This window comes from Syngnathus floridae, chromosome 14 (assembly GCF_059516105.1).
Source record: "Syngnathus floridae isolate MCC-2025c chromosome 14, RoL_Sflo_1.0, whole genome shotgun sequence".
Classification (NCBI taxonomy): domain Eukaryota; kingdom Metazoa; phylum Chordata; class Actinopteri; order Syngnathiformes; family Syngnathidae; genus Syngnathus; species Syngnathus floridae.
Window position 1 is genome coordinate 1683945 of NC_142426.1, and position 12132 is coordinate 1696076.

Here is a 12132-nt window from a genome sequence, read left to right on the forward strand (position 1 = left end):
CATGTGACAGACATGAATGCACATGCCTGAGTTTGAGTGAAAAATCAACTCGAACGGTGTCATCCATTTCAGGCCCCTAAGCCCGTTGCGTATTCCAATGCAAATGTTATTTGTGCTCTAACCGGGCAATTAGATGATGCACCCACCCAGGTCACTTTTTTTTTTTTTTTTTTTAGATTCAAAACATTGACTCTAGTTGCTGTTCAAAAAAGCAAAACAGGCAAGCATTTTGGAAACATTGCAAGTTCTCGTTGCGATTGCGTGTGTATGCCAACTGCCTCGTGATTTCGTCCTAAATGCATGTTCGGTCCTTTAGTTCATTGCCTTACCGCTAGCAGCTTGGAATGTGTGTTGTTGGGTTTTTTTTCTGCAAGGGCACTACAAGATAGATGTATTGTGCCTTCTACATGTTCACATTGAAAATCCAAATATCAGAAGCAAGAGATCAAGGTAGGTAACGAGCTGCCCTCGTAGTGGAAAATGATTTGACAGAGGCTGTAAAAGCCCAAAAGCTAGTTCCTTTCCCTGGATGCTATTATGAGGAGTGCCCCTGTGTCGAAAATGAACCCCTTGTTAACCTTGTTTACTCATCCCTCCTTTAAAATGCCTGGGGCCTCGTGTTTCCACTCTTTCAAACTGTTTGTTTTTGTGTTGTTGAAAAAGGCTCGAGGGAGCAACACAAGGTCCCTGTGTGCCCATAGCCATCACAGCCAGAGTAGCCCAAAAGAGTGCTGAAGCCTTGTGTGGGTTGCTGACAGCTCAAATAAAACACATTATGAGGACTAATCATTTTTGCGTGTCTGAGAGACCTACATGGGGGCGGGCGTAGGTGCTCTGCTGGCACTCACCAGCTAAACCTGTGAAATGGAAGGAAGGAAGGAAGGAAGGAAGGAAGGAAGGAAGGAAGGAAGGAAGGAAGGAAGGAAGGAAGGAAGGAAGGAAGGAAGGAAGGAAGGAAGGAAGGAAGGACGGACGGACGGACGGACGGACGGACGGACGGACGGACGGACGGACGGACGGACGGACGGACGGACTGGAGTGAGATGGTAGTATTCAGTAACTTGTTCATTAGCCTTTCTTGTCACAATCCTCCCATGTATGTATTTTTCTTTCCTTGCAACTCGCTTGCTTCATTTAGAAATGGAGCGAGATGGTAGTATTCCGTAAGTTGTTCATTAGCCTTTCTTGTCACAAGCCTCCCATGTATTTTTCTTTCCTTGCAACGGGCTGCTTCATTTCTGCATCTATTCTCCCTTATGAGCGAGCCAATCAGCAGCCGTTCCGCTGCCCGACTTTCCTTACTTACCACTCAGCTTGTCACACCTCCTCCGTCTCACATAAGAAGGAAAAAGAACAATTCAATGGGCAAGCCCACGGAAATGTTGACCGATGACACCGTTCTCACATGTTCTCGTTTCCAAATGGACGCGTAGGGAATGAGGGTTACGTCTGACCTGCCTGGGCTAGCCATCAAAGTTAGTGGGCGAGTTGTGAGACAAAATAGTTTCCCGCTGCTACTGTTCACTTAGGCCTGGGCTGGAGTCAGCAGAAGATGGCAGATTGGCTTGGTGAAGAGATGAGATCGTTTGGACTGGCCCTAGGGAAGTGGGGAGCAAGAGGGCAACGACATGCGGCTCCCCGCTGACAGAGCCAGGCGCTGGACTATCCATCAGCGAGCTAATCAGCGCCATCCGAAGCACACGGGGACCGAGCGGCTCGTCTGGAGCACGGCTGCAAAAAGCGCACAAGCTGCTACAGAGGCGGCCTGATTTCTGTACGCTAAGGTGCCGCTCGGTCTTCTCAGGCTCGACCGCGTACGAGAGATTCTTACAAGGGTGATCTCACTGCCTGGCCCTGCTGAGATCTAGGGAAGCCAGAACATCAAGCTAAGCATCTCCTCGGTCGTCAGAGAAGCATCGGATATGAACGCATCCTTTTGTGCAAACTTAATGAACTGTGGTGGTTTCTTTTAGTGATCAGGGGAGTCGTTTTGGATTTTTCCTTCAACCTGGGAACATTTTGGAAACACAAAACCAGGGGTCGGAAGTCAAACAGGAGAGTTGGGCTACGTTTGCGAGCAGCCAAGCCAATAGATGAGCTTGGTCCTGTCAGGACTCGTCCCCGATCGTTTCATAGTTCTGTTCGTGTGTCTGTGTGCTCGCCCCTCCCCTCCTGTGTGCCCATGATCAGTGTGATTATTCCCACCTGCCTCTCGTTACCTGTCGTGTCGATGTCGTCCCGTTTGCTGTCGTTGTGGTTCCTGTCTGTTTCGAATCTGTTTTTGTTTGCCATCCCTGTCGGTCAGTCTGTCATGTTATTAGTTTGCCAGTTCTCGTCTGTTTCCCTCGATGGCTCGTTCCACTTCCCTTTTCCCTCAATAAACCCTGGTCCAAGCTGCACTTGGTCGCCCTGCTCCATGTTCCATCCGATCCATGACAGAACGATCCGACCACTACAACGACCAGCGCTTGGACCCCCCTCCTCCATCAGATCCTGCTGCGATGCCCAATCCACGACCGCCAATCCGTGCATGTTCCAGCGCCATGGGCTTCGCGGCAGCGTTGGGACTCTGCTGCCGGAACGCGGGACCCGTGGCCACCATCGGACTTTGTTCCGGCAACGCCGGACCCGCGGCCGCCATCAGAGTGCTTCTGGCGCCAGCGGCTTTGCGGCCGCGATCGGACTCTGCTGCCGCGATGCCGGACCCGCGGCCGCCATCAGAGTGCTTCTGGCACCAGCGGCTTCGCGGCCACAATCGGACTTCACTGCAGCGACGCCGGACCCGCAGCCGCCATCGGAGTGCCTCCCTGCGCCATCAGACTCGCGGCCGCCAACGGGCTCCACCCCAGCGTCACCGGACCCGCGGCATTGCCGGGCCTCGTGCCAACAATGCCGGACCCGCGATCATCACAGACCATGCTGAAACACTGACTCCTGCTGCTACGTGCAGCTCTGACTTCCTGTATGCCGCCGTGCGTGTGGCTGTGACTGTTGCCGCTGCACGCGGTTCAGACTCTCCGTTTGCCGGAGAGTGCGGTTCTGTTTCCCCAAGTCGCCGCCTGAGTGCGGTTCGGTTCCCCAAGTCGCCGCCCGTGTGCGGTTCGGTTCCCCAAGTCGCCGCCCGAGTGCGGTTCGGTTCCCCAAGTCGCCGCCCGAGTGCGGTTCGGTTCCCCAAGTCGCCGCCCGAGTGCGGTTCTGTCCCCCAAGTCGCAGACAGAGTGCGGTTCTGTCCCCTGAGTCGCTGCCCGAGCGCAGTTCTGTTTCCCCGAGTTGCCGCCCGAGCGCAGTTCGGTTCCCCAAGTCGCCGCCCGAGTGCGGTTCTGTTCCCCAAGCCGCCGCCCGAGTGCGGTTCTGTCCCCCAAGTCACCGCCCGAGTGCGGTTCTGTCCCCTATGTCGTCGCCCGAGCGCGGTTCTGTCCCCTATGTCGCCGCCCGAGCGCGGTTCGGTTCCCCAAGTCGCCGCCCGAGTGCGGTTTGGTTCCCCTAGTTGCCGCCCTAGAGCGATTCGGTTCCCCTAGTTGTTTGTTTTTTGGGACGTCAGGGGCCGTCCCTTGTGGGAGGGGGTTCTGTCAGGACTCGTCCTCGATCGTTTCATAGTTCTGTTCGTGTGTCTGTGTGCTCGCCCCTCCCCTCCTGTGTGCCCATGATCAGTGTGATTATTCCCACCTGCCTCTCGTTACCTGTCGTGTATATAAGTCCTGTCTGCCCCTCACTCCCTGTCGGATCGTCGATGTCGTCCCGTTTGTTGTCCTTGTGGTTCCTGTCTGTTTTGAGTCTGTTTTTGTTTGCCATCCCTGTCGGTCAGACTGTCATGTTATTAGTTTGCCAGTTCTCGCCTGTTTCCCTCGATGCCTCGTTCCACTTCCCTTTTCCCTCAATAAACCCTGGTCCAAGCTGCACTTGGTCGCCCTGCTCCATGTTCCATCCGATCCGTGACAGGTCCCAGGGGCAAAAGCTGTTGACGTGATTCGTGTGGCCCTGTCATGACCACCCTTCAGGTGCCTGAGCGAGCAAGTCAAATCACTGCACCGCTTTGATGATAATAAGAGACAATTCAAGGAATGAAGGGATGGGGAGGGGGAGAAATGCAAGAGGCTGGCTGCTTTTAAAAAACAAAAACTCAAGTGCAAGTGTCTTGGAAAGACAGAGACCCCGGAGGTACGGGCAGATGGCCTGCTCGATGGAGCAACCGCTAATTCACCAGAGATGTGCCGTGCCGTGCCAAGGAAGGCCAGACATGAGGAGAGAAGCTCCATCGCCTGCCTAAAAGTGTGGCTCAATTCATAGGGGAGTGGTTGCGAGAGCCAAGCAGACAGCTGTGCTGCTGTGGGGCTCCTCCACAGCCTTAAGGCATTTCTTTTAAGCCATTAACAAAACATGTTTTCAGGCCCATTCGATTCACTGGTAGGTAGCAATTACAAAATGTCCCATTAGCCACGACTGGATCATAAAAAGTCCAAAATACAACATTGGACTATGAGCCTGCTGTGAGAGGGAGCAGCAGAGAGGTAAATACCGTTTTTGCGCTTGGTTAGAATAGTACTCGGCACATGGGGCAGCGGGATGTCTCGGCATACAGATTTTTTTAATCATAATAAGTCAACTTTGATGCTGTGAGAGGCTTTATTGGATATCCAACAGATAAAGACAGTGTTGCTGCGCAGAATCTGTCTGAGTAATTAGGATTGGAAGGGTGTGTGTGTGTGTGTGTGGGGGGGGGGGGGGGGGGGGGCTGACAGCTGATAGACAGAAAAAGAAACAACAGCGATAACTAAAGCAAGAGCAACTTTTGGTGAGTGCCAAAACGTCTATGACAGAAAAGCATTACGATTGAATCCGAAAAGTACAACTCCCCGGAGATCATTCATTTGGGAAAAAAAAGATATAACACTCATATATTAGGCTGACATCGCATCAAAACGACTCGGATGTTCCACTTTCTGGTGAGCACTTATTTGGCGTTACGTCACACTGATGTTAAAATAGATGCACTTCGAAGCATTTGCCCTCTTGCAGCTGGCACACATCAGAACATTGATGGTCATGTCATGTCATGTCATGTCATGTCATGTCATGTCATGTCATGTCATTCTACTCACTAGTGCAGGGTTGGTCTGGCTGATCAGCATCACCACGATAGTAACCATTGCGACAGACACAGATGGTGGCGGCCTCAGCAGTGGAGCGACTGTTGGGAGGGCACTGAAGACACAAACCAGGGCCCTGCGTGGACTTGAAAGTACCCGGCGGGCATGCTGGAAAAAGAGAAAGACTGGGTCAAGGTAAAGGAAAGAAGGAAAAAAAAAGGGAAAACAACTTGTATGTACAACTTTGTACAAGCCCCATCTTCTGCCACACAAGATGTTATAGACGTTCAGAATAAAGAAAATAATTCAATTAAAAAAAACAACATATGTATGTATATAAACAAAAAAAAACACTTTCATTTAAAACCAACAATTATTTGATCAACTATATGGTGAAAAATCCTATTTAGGTTCCCGTGAGCAAAGTAAGGGTTTTTGTATTGTCTAGTTGAAAAAGACACATTGCAGTCAAATCTAAACGAAGGTTGAGACAATCACTATCACACCTTCCTATTTCCAAGCCATCAAGTCAATGGCAACAAACAAATTATTTATTATATAGATAGCATTGAGAGCTAACCAGATAATCAAATGCAGATCAAAGATTTTAGTGACATTGGAAGAAAACAAATGCAACAATGCATTTGTTTGTTTAATAGGCTCGAAAAGCACAAACACGTTGCATTCTTCTCAGCTTCCAAAGTGGCTTACAGGCAGACACCGTTCTCACCGTTCACAGAAAAAGGCAGAAATACACCACGTACGTTCACTTCACGTTTGCTCGAAATATGAACCAGTTAGTTCATGAACTTTTTTTCACTGAACTTGTTCAGGTACAACTTTGACCGTAACCATGGCTTTGCTATGGCGTTAGCCACGCTTCCTGAACATCGGGCGAGGAAGTCTTAAAACCTGCTTTGTGAAAGTACCTCGAAGCAAATTTTTGCAAGCAGAAATACTCGCATCTTCTCAATCAAATGCAATCTTTGGAATGGAGAGGATGAGGCAAAAAGTGCAGTCGACTCCTTTTGGACAGGCGGGACTTTTCGGCTCAAACTTGACAGATTTCATTTGCGGCGTTCTTACCGCTAAGGTGGTAACAAGATTCAGACAAAGGAGCTGAGGCCCATTCCCAGAATATGCGCATGAATGGAATCCTACGCTTGAATTCATTTCAGCGCTGATCACTGATCTGCTTCACAGAGCAAATCCATAGAGGTTCTAAAAAAACAGCCCACGACAGCAGTAATGCTCCGACATTATTTTCATCCGATTTGTGAATATTTGGAGCAGAAAGAAAGGGCCAAGAGTTCTCGTCCCGTACGGACTGGTCACTCACCAGCTGCGTTGGCAGGATGAGGATAGAACATGAGATCAACGAGCAATTAGTCTCCCCTGCGCTTGAATAAGCCACAAGTGAACTGGCTGCATCCAGAAACACAATATTCCTCGCTTTCAAGTGGTCTCCGCAGAGATCCGCCAACACGCTCCTGCTTTCCTTTGTCTTAGTTCACCGCTGCCCCCGCCCCCTGGCATATTTTGGTCTGTCCCACCAGTAAGGTATTGTTTTCTCTGCTCTTGTACCTTTTCCTTTCTTGTGGTTTGGCTCTCCTTTGCATCCTTGTTACGTAGGTTGACCCCACTTGTCACTATCAAGAGGGTTTGTACACAAGCAGAAACAAGTTTGTTTGTTTTGGAGTCACGCTGTCCACTCCCCACAACCTAACCGTGACAACACCGGCCTGTCCTGACCTGACCTGACCAGGTGTGATGTGTCATTGATATCTGAGCCACATTGACTCCAGATGCCAGAAGGCAGCTTGTTCCTTCCCTTTTCCTACTCGACAAAGATGTATTGGTTTGCCTACGTGTTCTACATAACAGCATTAGCGAGCGATGAGAGTGGGGTTCCGACAGCGGGCTTCCATAAGAGCTTCTATGCCCAACCGGGTGTTGGCTTTCAGAGGGTGGACTGGCCCGTATTCTTGCCGAGCGTATAATGAAGTGCACAATGCGGGCCATGCATCATATACTACATGGAGGCACCGTGTCACGTTGCCCGCGCGCCTTCACAATGTGCCGTACGGGCCGGTCCTAAGAATGAGAATTAATTGGAGACGTGGGATTTATAGGTCGAGCAGAATAAGAATTACATTAGGCTGTCATAGAAGAATAAGCGGGCGCGTGGAGGATAAAATGAAAAATTGCGCTCGAGAGTCGGGGGGGGGGGGGGGGGCAGCCGGTGAAAAGGATTATGAACAAGATGGCTTTGGAAATGGCTTTCCTCCTCAGCCCAATCAACGTTACAGGACACAGACTTCACCCTCGTCTGACTCGTTCCCGTGGCATAGCTTTAAAGTGGCTTCAAATACGGGAACTCCCAACATGCATTTACAACATGGTCTGGATCATCGTCTTCAGCATAGAGCCCCACAAACACTCACCTGATTAGGTTAAGACCCCAGCTGACCCCTACTTGACTTTTTGGTACTTTGTCACTGGACGAGACCTCTACCTACCGCTCAAAGCACAAGAGGGTGCATATGTGGTGAAGAATCATTCTTTTGCCGTTTGGTCGTCAAAGAGGGGAGGGGAGGGGGTGTGTGCTCTGCAGCTATTCCTAACACAAGCGGTGGTAGAGCCCCATTGGTATTCAGGCTTCCTCTTCATCTGTCACCGCTCATTTTCCTACCACCGTCCACGTAATGAGATGTGTCTCCAGCCCAGGTGTTCATTTTCTCTTCAAGGTCATCGAACGGCACCATGTTTCTTTGAGTTAAAGCCAGGTTTGAAACAAAGGCTTGTCAGAAACCCTGCAAAATCCCCACAGGCTTTTTAAAGCAAGGCTACAAAGTGCCTTTTAATGGTGCGGCTCAACAAACGTCCAATGAATTGCTCACATGGGTCAACAGGGACCATTGAAGGACACTTCAGCCTGACTGCTTCCAACTTGTCACGCAAGCCACCACTACTTTGAGGGTTTGGTGGTGACATCATTTGACAAGTCTGGTCAGCGTCCATCTCTTCCAGGCTCCCTCATCACCTCCTGATCTCTTACAAAAGAAAGAAGGCAGGCCTGAGAGATTTGATCGGGAATAAAAGGATGATTGAAAGTAGTCTTTTCTGCAGAGGGGTTCATCCCACAGACCCCGATTGTCATCCATCCATCCATCCATCCATCCATCCATCCATCCATCCATCCATCCATCCATCCATCCATCCATCCATCCATCCATCCATCCATCCATCCATCCATCCATCCATCCATCCATCCATCCATCCATCCATCCATCCATCCATCCATCCATCCATCCATCCATCCATCCATCCATCCATCCATCGTCACGACCCCTCGTCCACACCCCAACATGCAACGGCAACAAAGCCATTTTGTGTGCCAGTAATCCTCCCCAAACACAACTCGGTCCTCCCAGTTTACAACTTGTAATACGGCAGTATCTAAAGCTGCAGAAACTCCGTGAGAACGTCAAGGTATCATCCAATTAGGCTTCAAAGTGTGCCGACGTGTATTTCTGGCTTTTCTTACATCGTAAAAGAGGCACTACATCAGAAGCAGAAGACGGCAAACGAGAGTAAACGGGCAGACAAGAGGAAAGCCTTGATGATACACATACGTATCTCTTATGTTGACATAGCGGTCGCCCATTGGAACAACAACGACCAAAATGACTGTAAATGACTGAATTCAATGAACATTCAGCTGCTCACTGTGAGTTTCTATATGTTGCCATCATTTAGCAGACAGCAAGAACCCCATGGGCAGATGGTTGCCATAGTAACCTCACAGCCAGTATTCTTTTTGGCCCACACTATCTTGTTTGAAGAGGCAAGAGGCAATGACTTACCAGCAGACTTAGACTAAAAGTACATTCAGGAGTTGTGCGAGTGTGTGTGTGTGTGTGTGCGTGCGAGTACGTGTGTGTGTGTGTGTGTGTGTGTGTGTGTGTGTGTGTGTGTGTGTGTGTGCGCGTGTGTCTGCAGCACAAGCGTGATAACAATCAAGAGCAGTAAATAATCTCTTAGCTGTACACAGCCACATCACGACCCAGTGTTGAGTTGGTACTATCTGGCCCTGGCACACTGGATTAGGCCAATTTTATTTGCGGGGGTCAGCAATGCAAGGCACAGAGCATATCATGCAGAGAGAAGAGATTCTGAAAGCGTCTTTGGTATTCAGGGACACAACTCAGTGGCGAACCTTTGCTGGCTATAGCAAAAGAATCGAAGTTGTAGTATGTACAATTCCCAAAAAATGGGAGGGAGGGAGGTAGGGAGGGAGCATGCATATCGCACGTTCTGCTTCACTCATATGAACAAACCACCCACCGGCTGATCATTGAAATGCTTTGAGAGTAGCTGTAGTAGGTCTTAAAAGCAGCTTAAAGTAAGCATGTATGCGGAAATTCCGGAGCCCCTGGGTTCTGGGTTGAACACCTGCTAATGAGACCAATGAAGGAGAACGGGCAATTAAGCACAGTTCAAAACAAGCAGAGAACAATGACACACACTGGGAAACAAAAGTCCCTTCACTGTTTACCAGCCGTAATTTGATTCCTGATTGAGCGTCTGTAATTCACTTTTTCCACGAAAATATTCTGGCATCCACGGTTGGGATCACAAAGCTGAGCGCCGGCCGCTTATTCATGCCTCCAGTCATCACAGAGAATGTCACCATGGGAGACTTTTTCCATCAGCCAACAGAACCCCGATGACGTGTCTACCACCGATAATCCATTTGTTAGCGGCCGCACGTGGTGATGCAATAAAACACAACGCCCCCACCCCCCCACCAAAAATGTGCTCAGGCTCTGCTATGGTGTTCAACTTCTGAGCATATGTGCCCATCAGACATTTCAATTTCAAACTGTAATCAAGCAGGATCGTACCTGCAAGTATATTTCAATTGCGCTGAAGACAGATGTGTGTTCATGAAAAATTCTGTTCCATCTCATGACTGAGCAGAGACTGATGCCACCGGTTGGCACGCAACACACCTGCAAGACCAAGCCATCCAAAGGTTAACGGAAAGCGCGGCTTATCTCTATTCATGTCATACGATTTTACATCAGAATGACCTCTTCATAACCGTATCAGAAAGCGCTAGCCTCTTCTGGAAAAACAGACACACCGTAACATTTAGGTGCGGTGCTGTGCGTCTGTCTGTGTGTGTGTGTGTGTGTGTGTGTGTGTGTGTGCGTGTTTGTGTTCCACCATTACCCTACCTGTCCAACCTTGCCAGCACTGACCTTATCTGTCAGTTTCAGTCAATATGCCTGAAGCTATGACACAGGCAAAGACACATTTGTTTTGTGCGATCGCATGTCTTAAAAAACAACAACAACAACAAAACATTGGGAGATCTTCTTACTACATCTTCATATTCGCTTGGACTGACAAAACACCCAGGTTGCAAATATTGATCGAGAACACGTGACAGACAAATCGGTCGGTAAAGAAAAACAACCAAGTAGGTCATGATAATAATACATTTTGCCTTGCTAAGCACTGTCTCGGTCCACCACTTGTATCGTAACCACGTGTTCATTAATCACAAGTAACACGGTGGAAAATGTGACACCATTCTCTATGCTCCAAAGTGATTTTTAAGATCTTAATTGGTGTCATTACAGCATCTTTCCAAGATTGAATGTGAATTCGTTCTGGATTCATTTGATTATTCCATTAGTAGTTCTGTGGTGCCAAGTTTGTCTGGTTTTAAAGACCATGCAAAATGACATTTAGCAGACGATGGATGCTCTTTGGGTGTGTGGGTGTGTGGGTGTCACACTTTCAGCTCTGCTCATTAAGCTTCATGACATTGTGGACTTTTTGAAAGACAACACCTTGTCCATCTGAGAATTATACGGCACTTCATATGACCTACTGGGAATGCGGATTTGCTCGACAAATGGCAGACGGCCATTTCAAGACGAGGTTTACAAAGCTAGGACATGTTTGTGCGCGTGGGTGGATGAGAGAGGGATATTTTTTTCCTTATCAGTCATGAAATCAAGCCACAAATAGTACTGCAGACTGTACATACTCTCTGGGCAGGACATTTTGGATTAGCAGCAAATACCCCGCCCCCCTTCCTCCAGATTGGCACCATTGCAGAGGTCCCAGATTAAATGCCATACCCACTTTAGCACAGATGGCTTGGAAATAAATCATACCATCCCTACACACACACACACAAGAAAAAGGCACACGCACGTGCGCAGGTGATATACGTAGTATAACAGGTTAGCACAGCAAAAGACTGAAGCACCTGTGCGGTTGACTGCGTCTCCTCTTTGTATTTCAATGACTGAATCAATGCTTTGAAATTGATTGTGGCTGAGCTGAGCACGGGCCAAGAGATGTTCCCCCTGGCTCGCTGCCCTGGGCCGCTATTGATTAGATCTGAGAGCCAATTTCTTTCACACTGGATTTAAGGGTTCCGCCACAGTGCGCAAGGAGAGTGAACAAGAAGGAGCTCGAGAAACACTGTTTGAAAGAAATGTGGCCTTTCTTACACACTCACAAAGTGTTCAAATGTAGCCAGGAAGAATGACAGTCAACAAGGCACGTTAGCATCGTTATCGCGTGCCAAAAGAGAGCCGATAGATTTTAGAATTTGGAAAAAATTAACATCCAATTGGTTTCATTTCCATTCAAATTTTGCACATTTTCAGTGTGAAATTTAGAAGACTTTTTTTTTTTTTTTTTCCTCCTGACAAAAACCAAAAATCTGTTATGTGCTTTAGTCCATTTGGTTTTTTACCGTGAGAAAATACATTCAACCGGGAGTGCCAAACAATCGGGACCTTCTCTTATGTTTACCAGCTAGCGTTATGTTAACCATGTCATGGCTTCACCACCCAATCACCTTCCCCTCTCCATACAACAACGTCCCTCTCTATGGAATAAGAAGGAAGGAACGGGGCTTAGAGGCCCCCCGATCTCAACTAAGGATGTGCCCTTTTGTCCGGCTAAGGCCCCCCTCTCAAATCATTTCCACAATTGGGGGGGGGGGCTTCCAATC

At 48.7% G+C, this 12132-nt stretch overlaps 1 protein-coding gene across 6 annotated transcripts in view; it reads right to left on the minus strand.

Moving 5' to 3' along the window:
- Positions 1 to 12132, minus strand: part of LOC148386925 (ephrin type-B receptor 1-B-like) — a 116188-nt gene that overhangs the window by 48722 nt on the left and 55334 nt on the right. For all 6 annotated transcript variants that reach the window (XR_015862841.1, XR_015862843.1, XR_015862839.1 and 3 more), the window contains one exon: positions 5100 to 5255. Coding sequence is in view for 1 of the 6 variants with exons in the window: in XM_088397367.1 (XP_088253493.1) it covers positions 5100 to 5255 (156 nt within the window). In the remaining 5 variants the exon portion in view is untranslated. The remainder of the gene's footprint in view (positions 1 to 5099; positions 5256 to 12132) is intronic.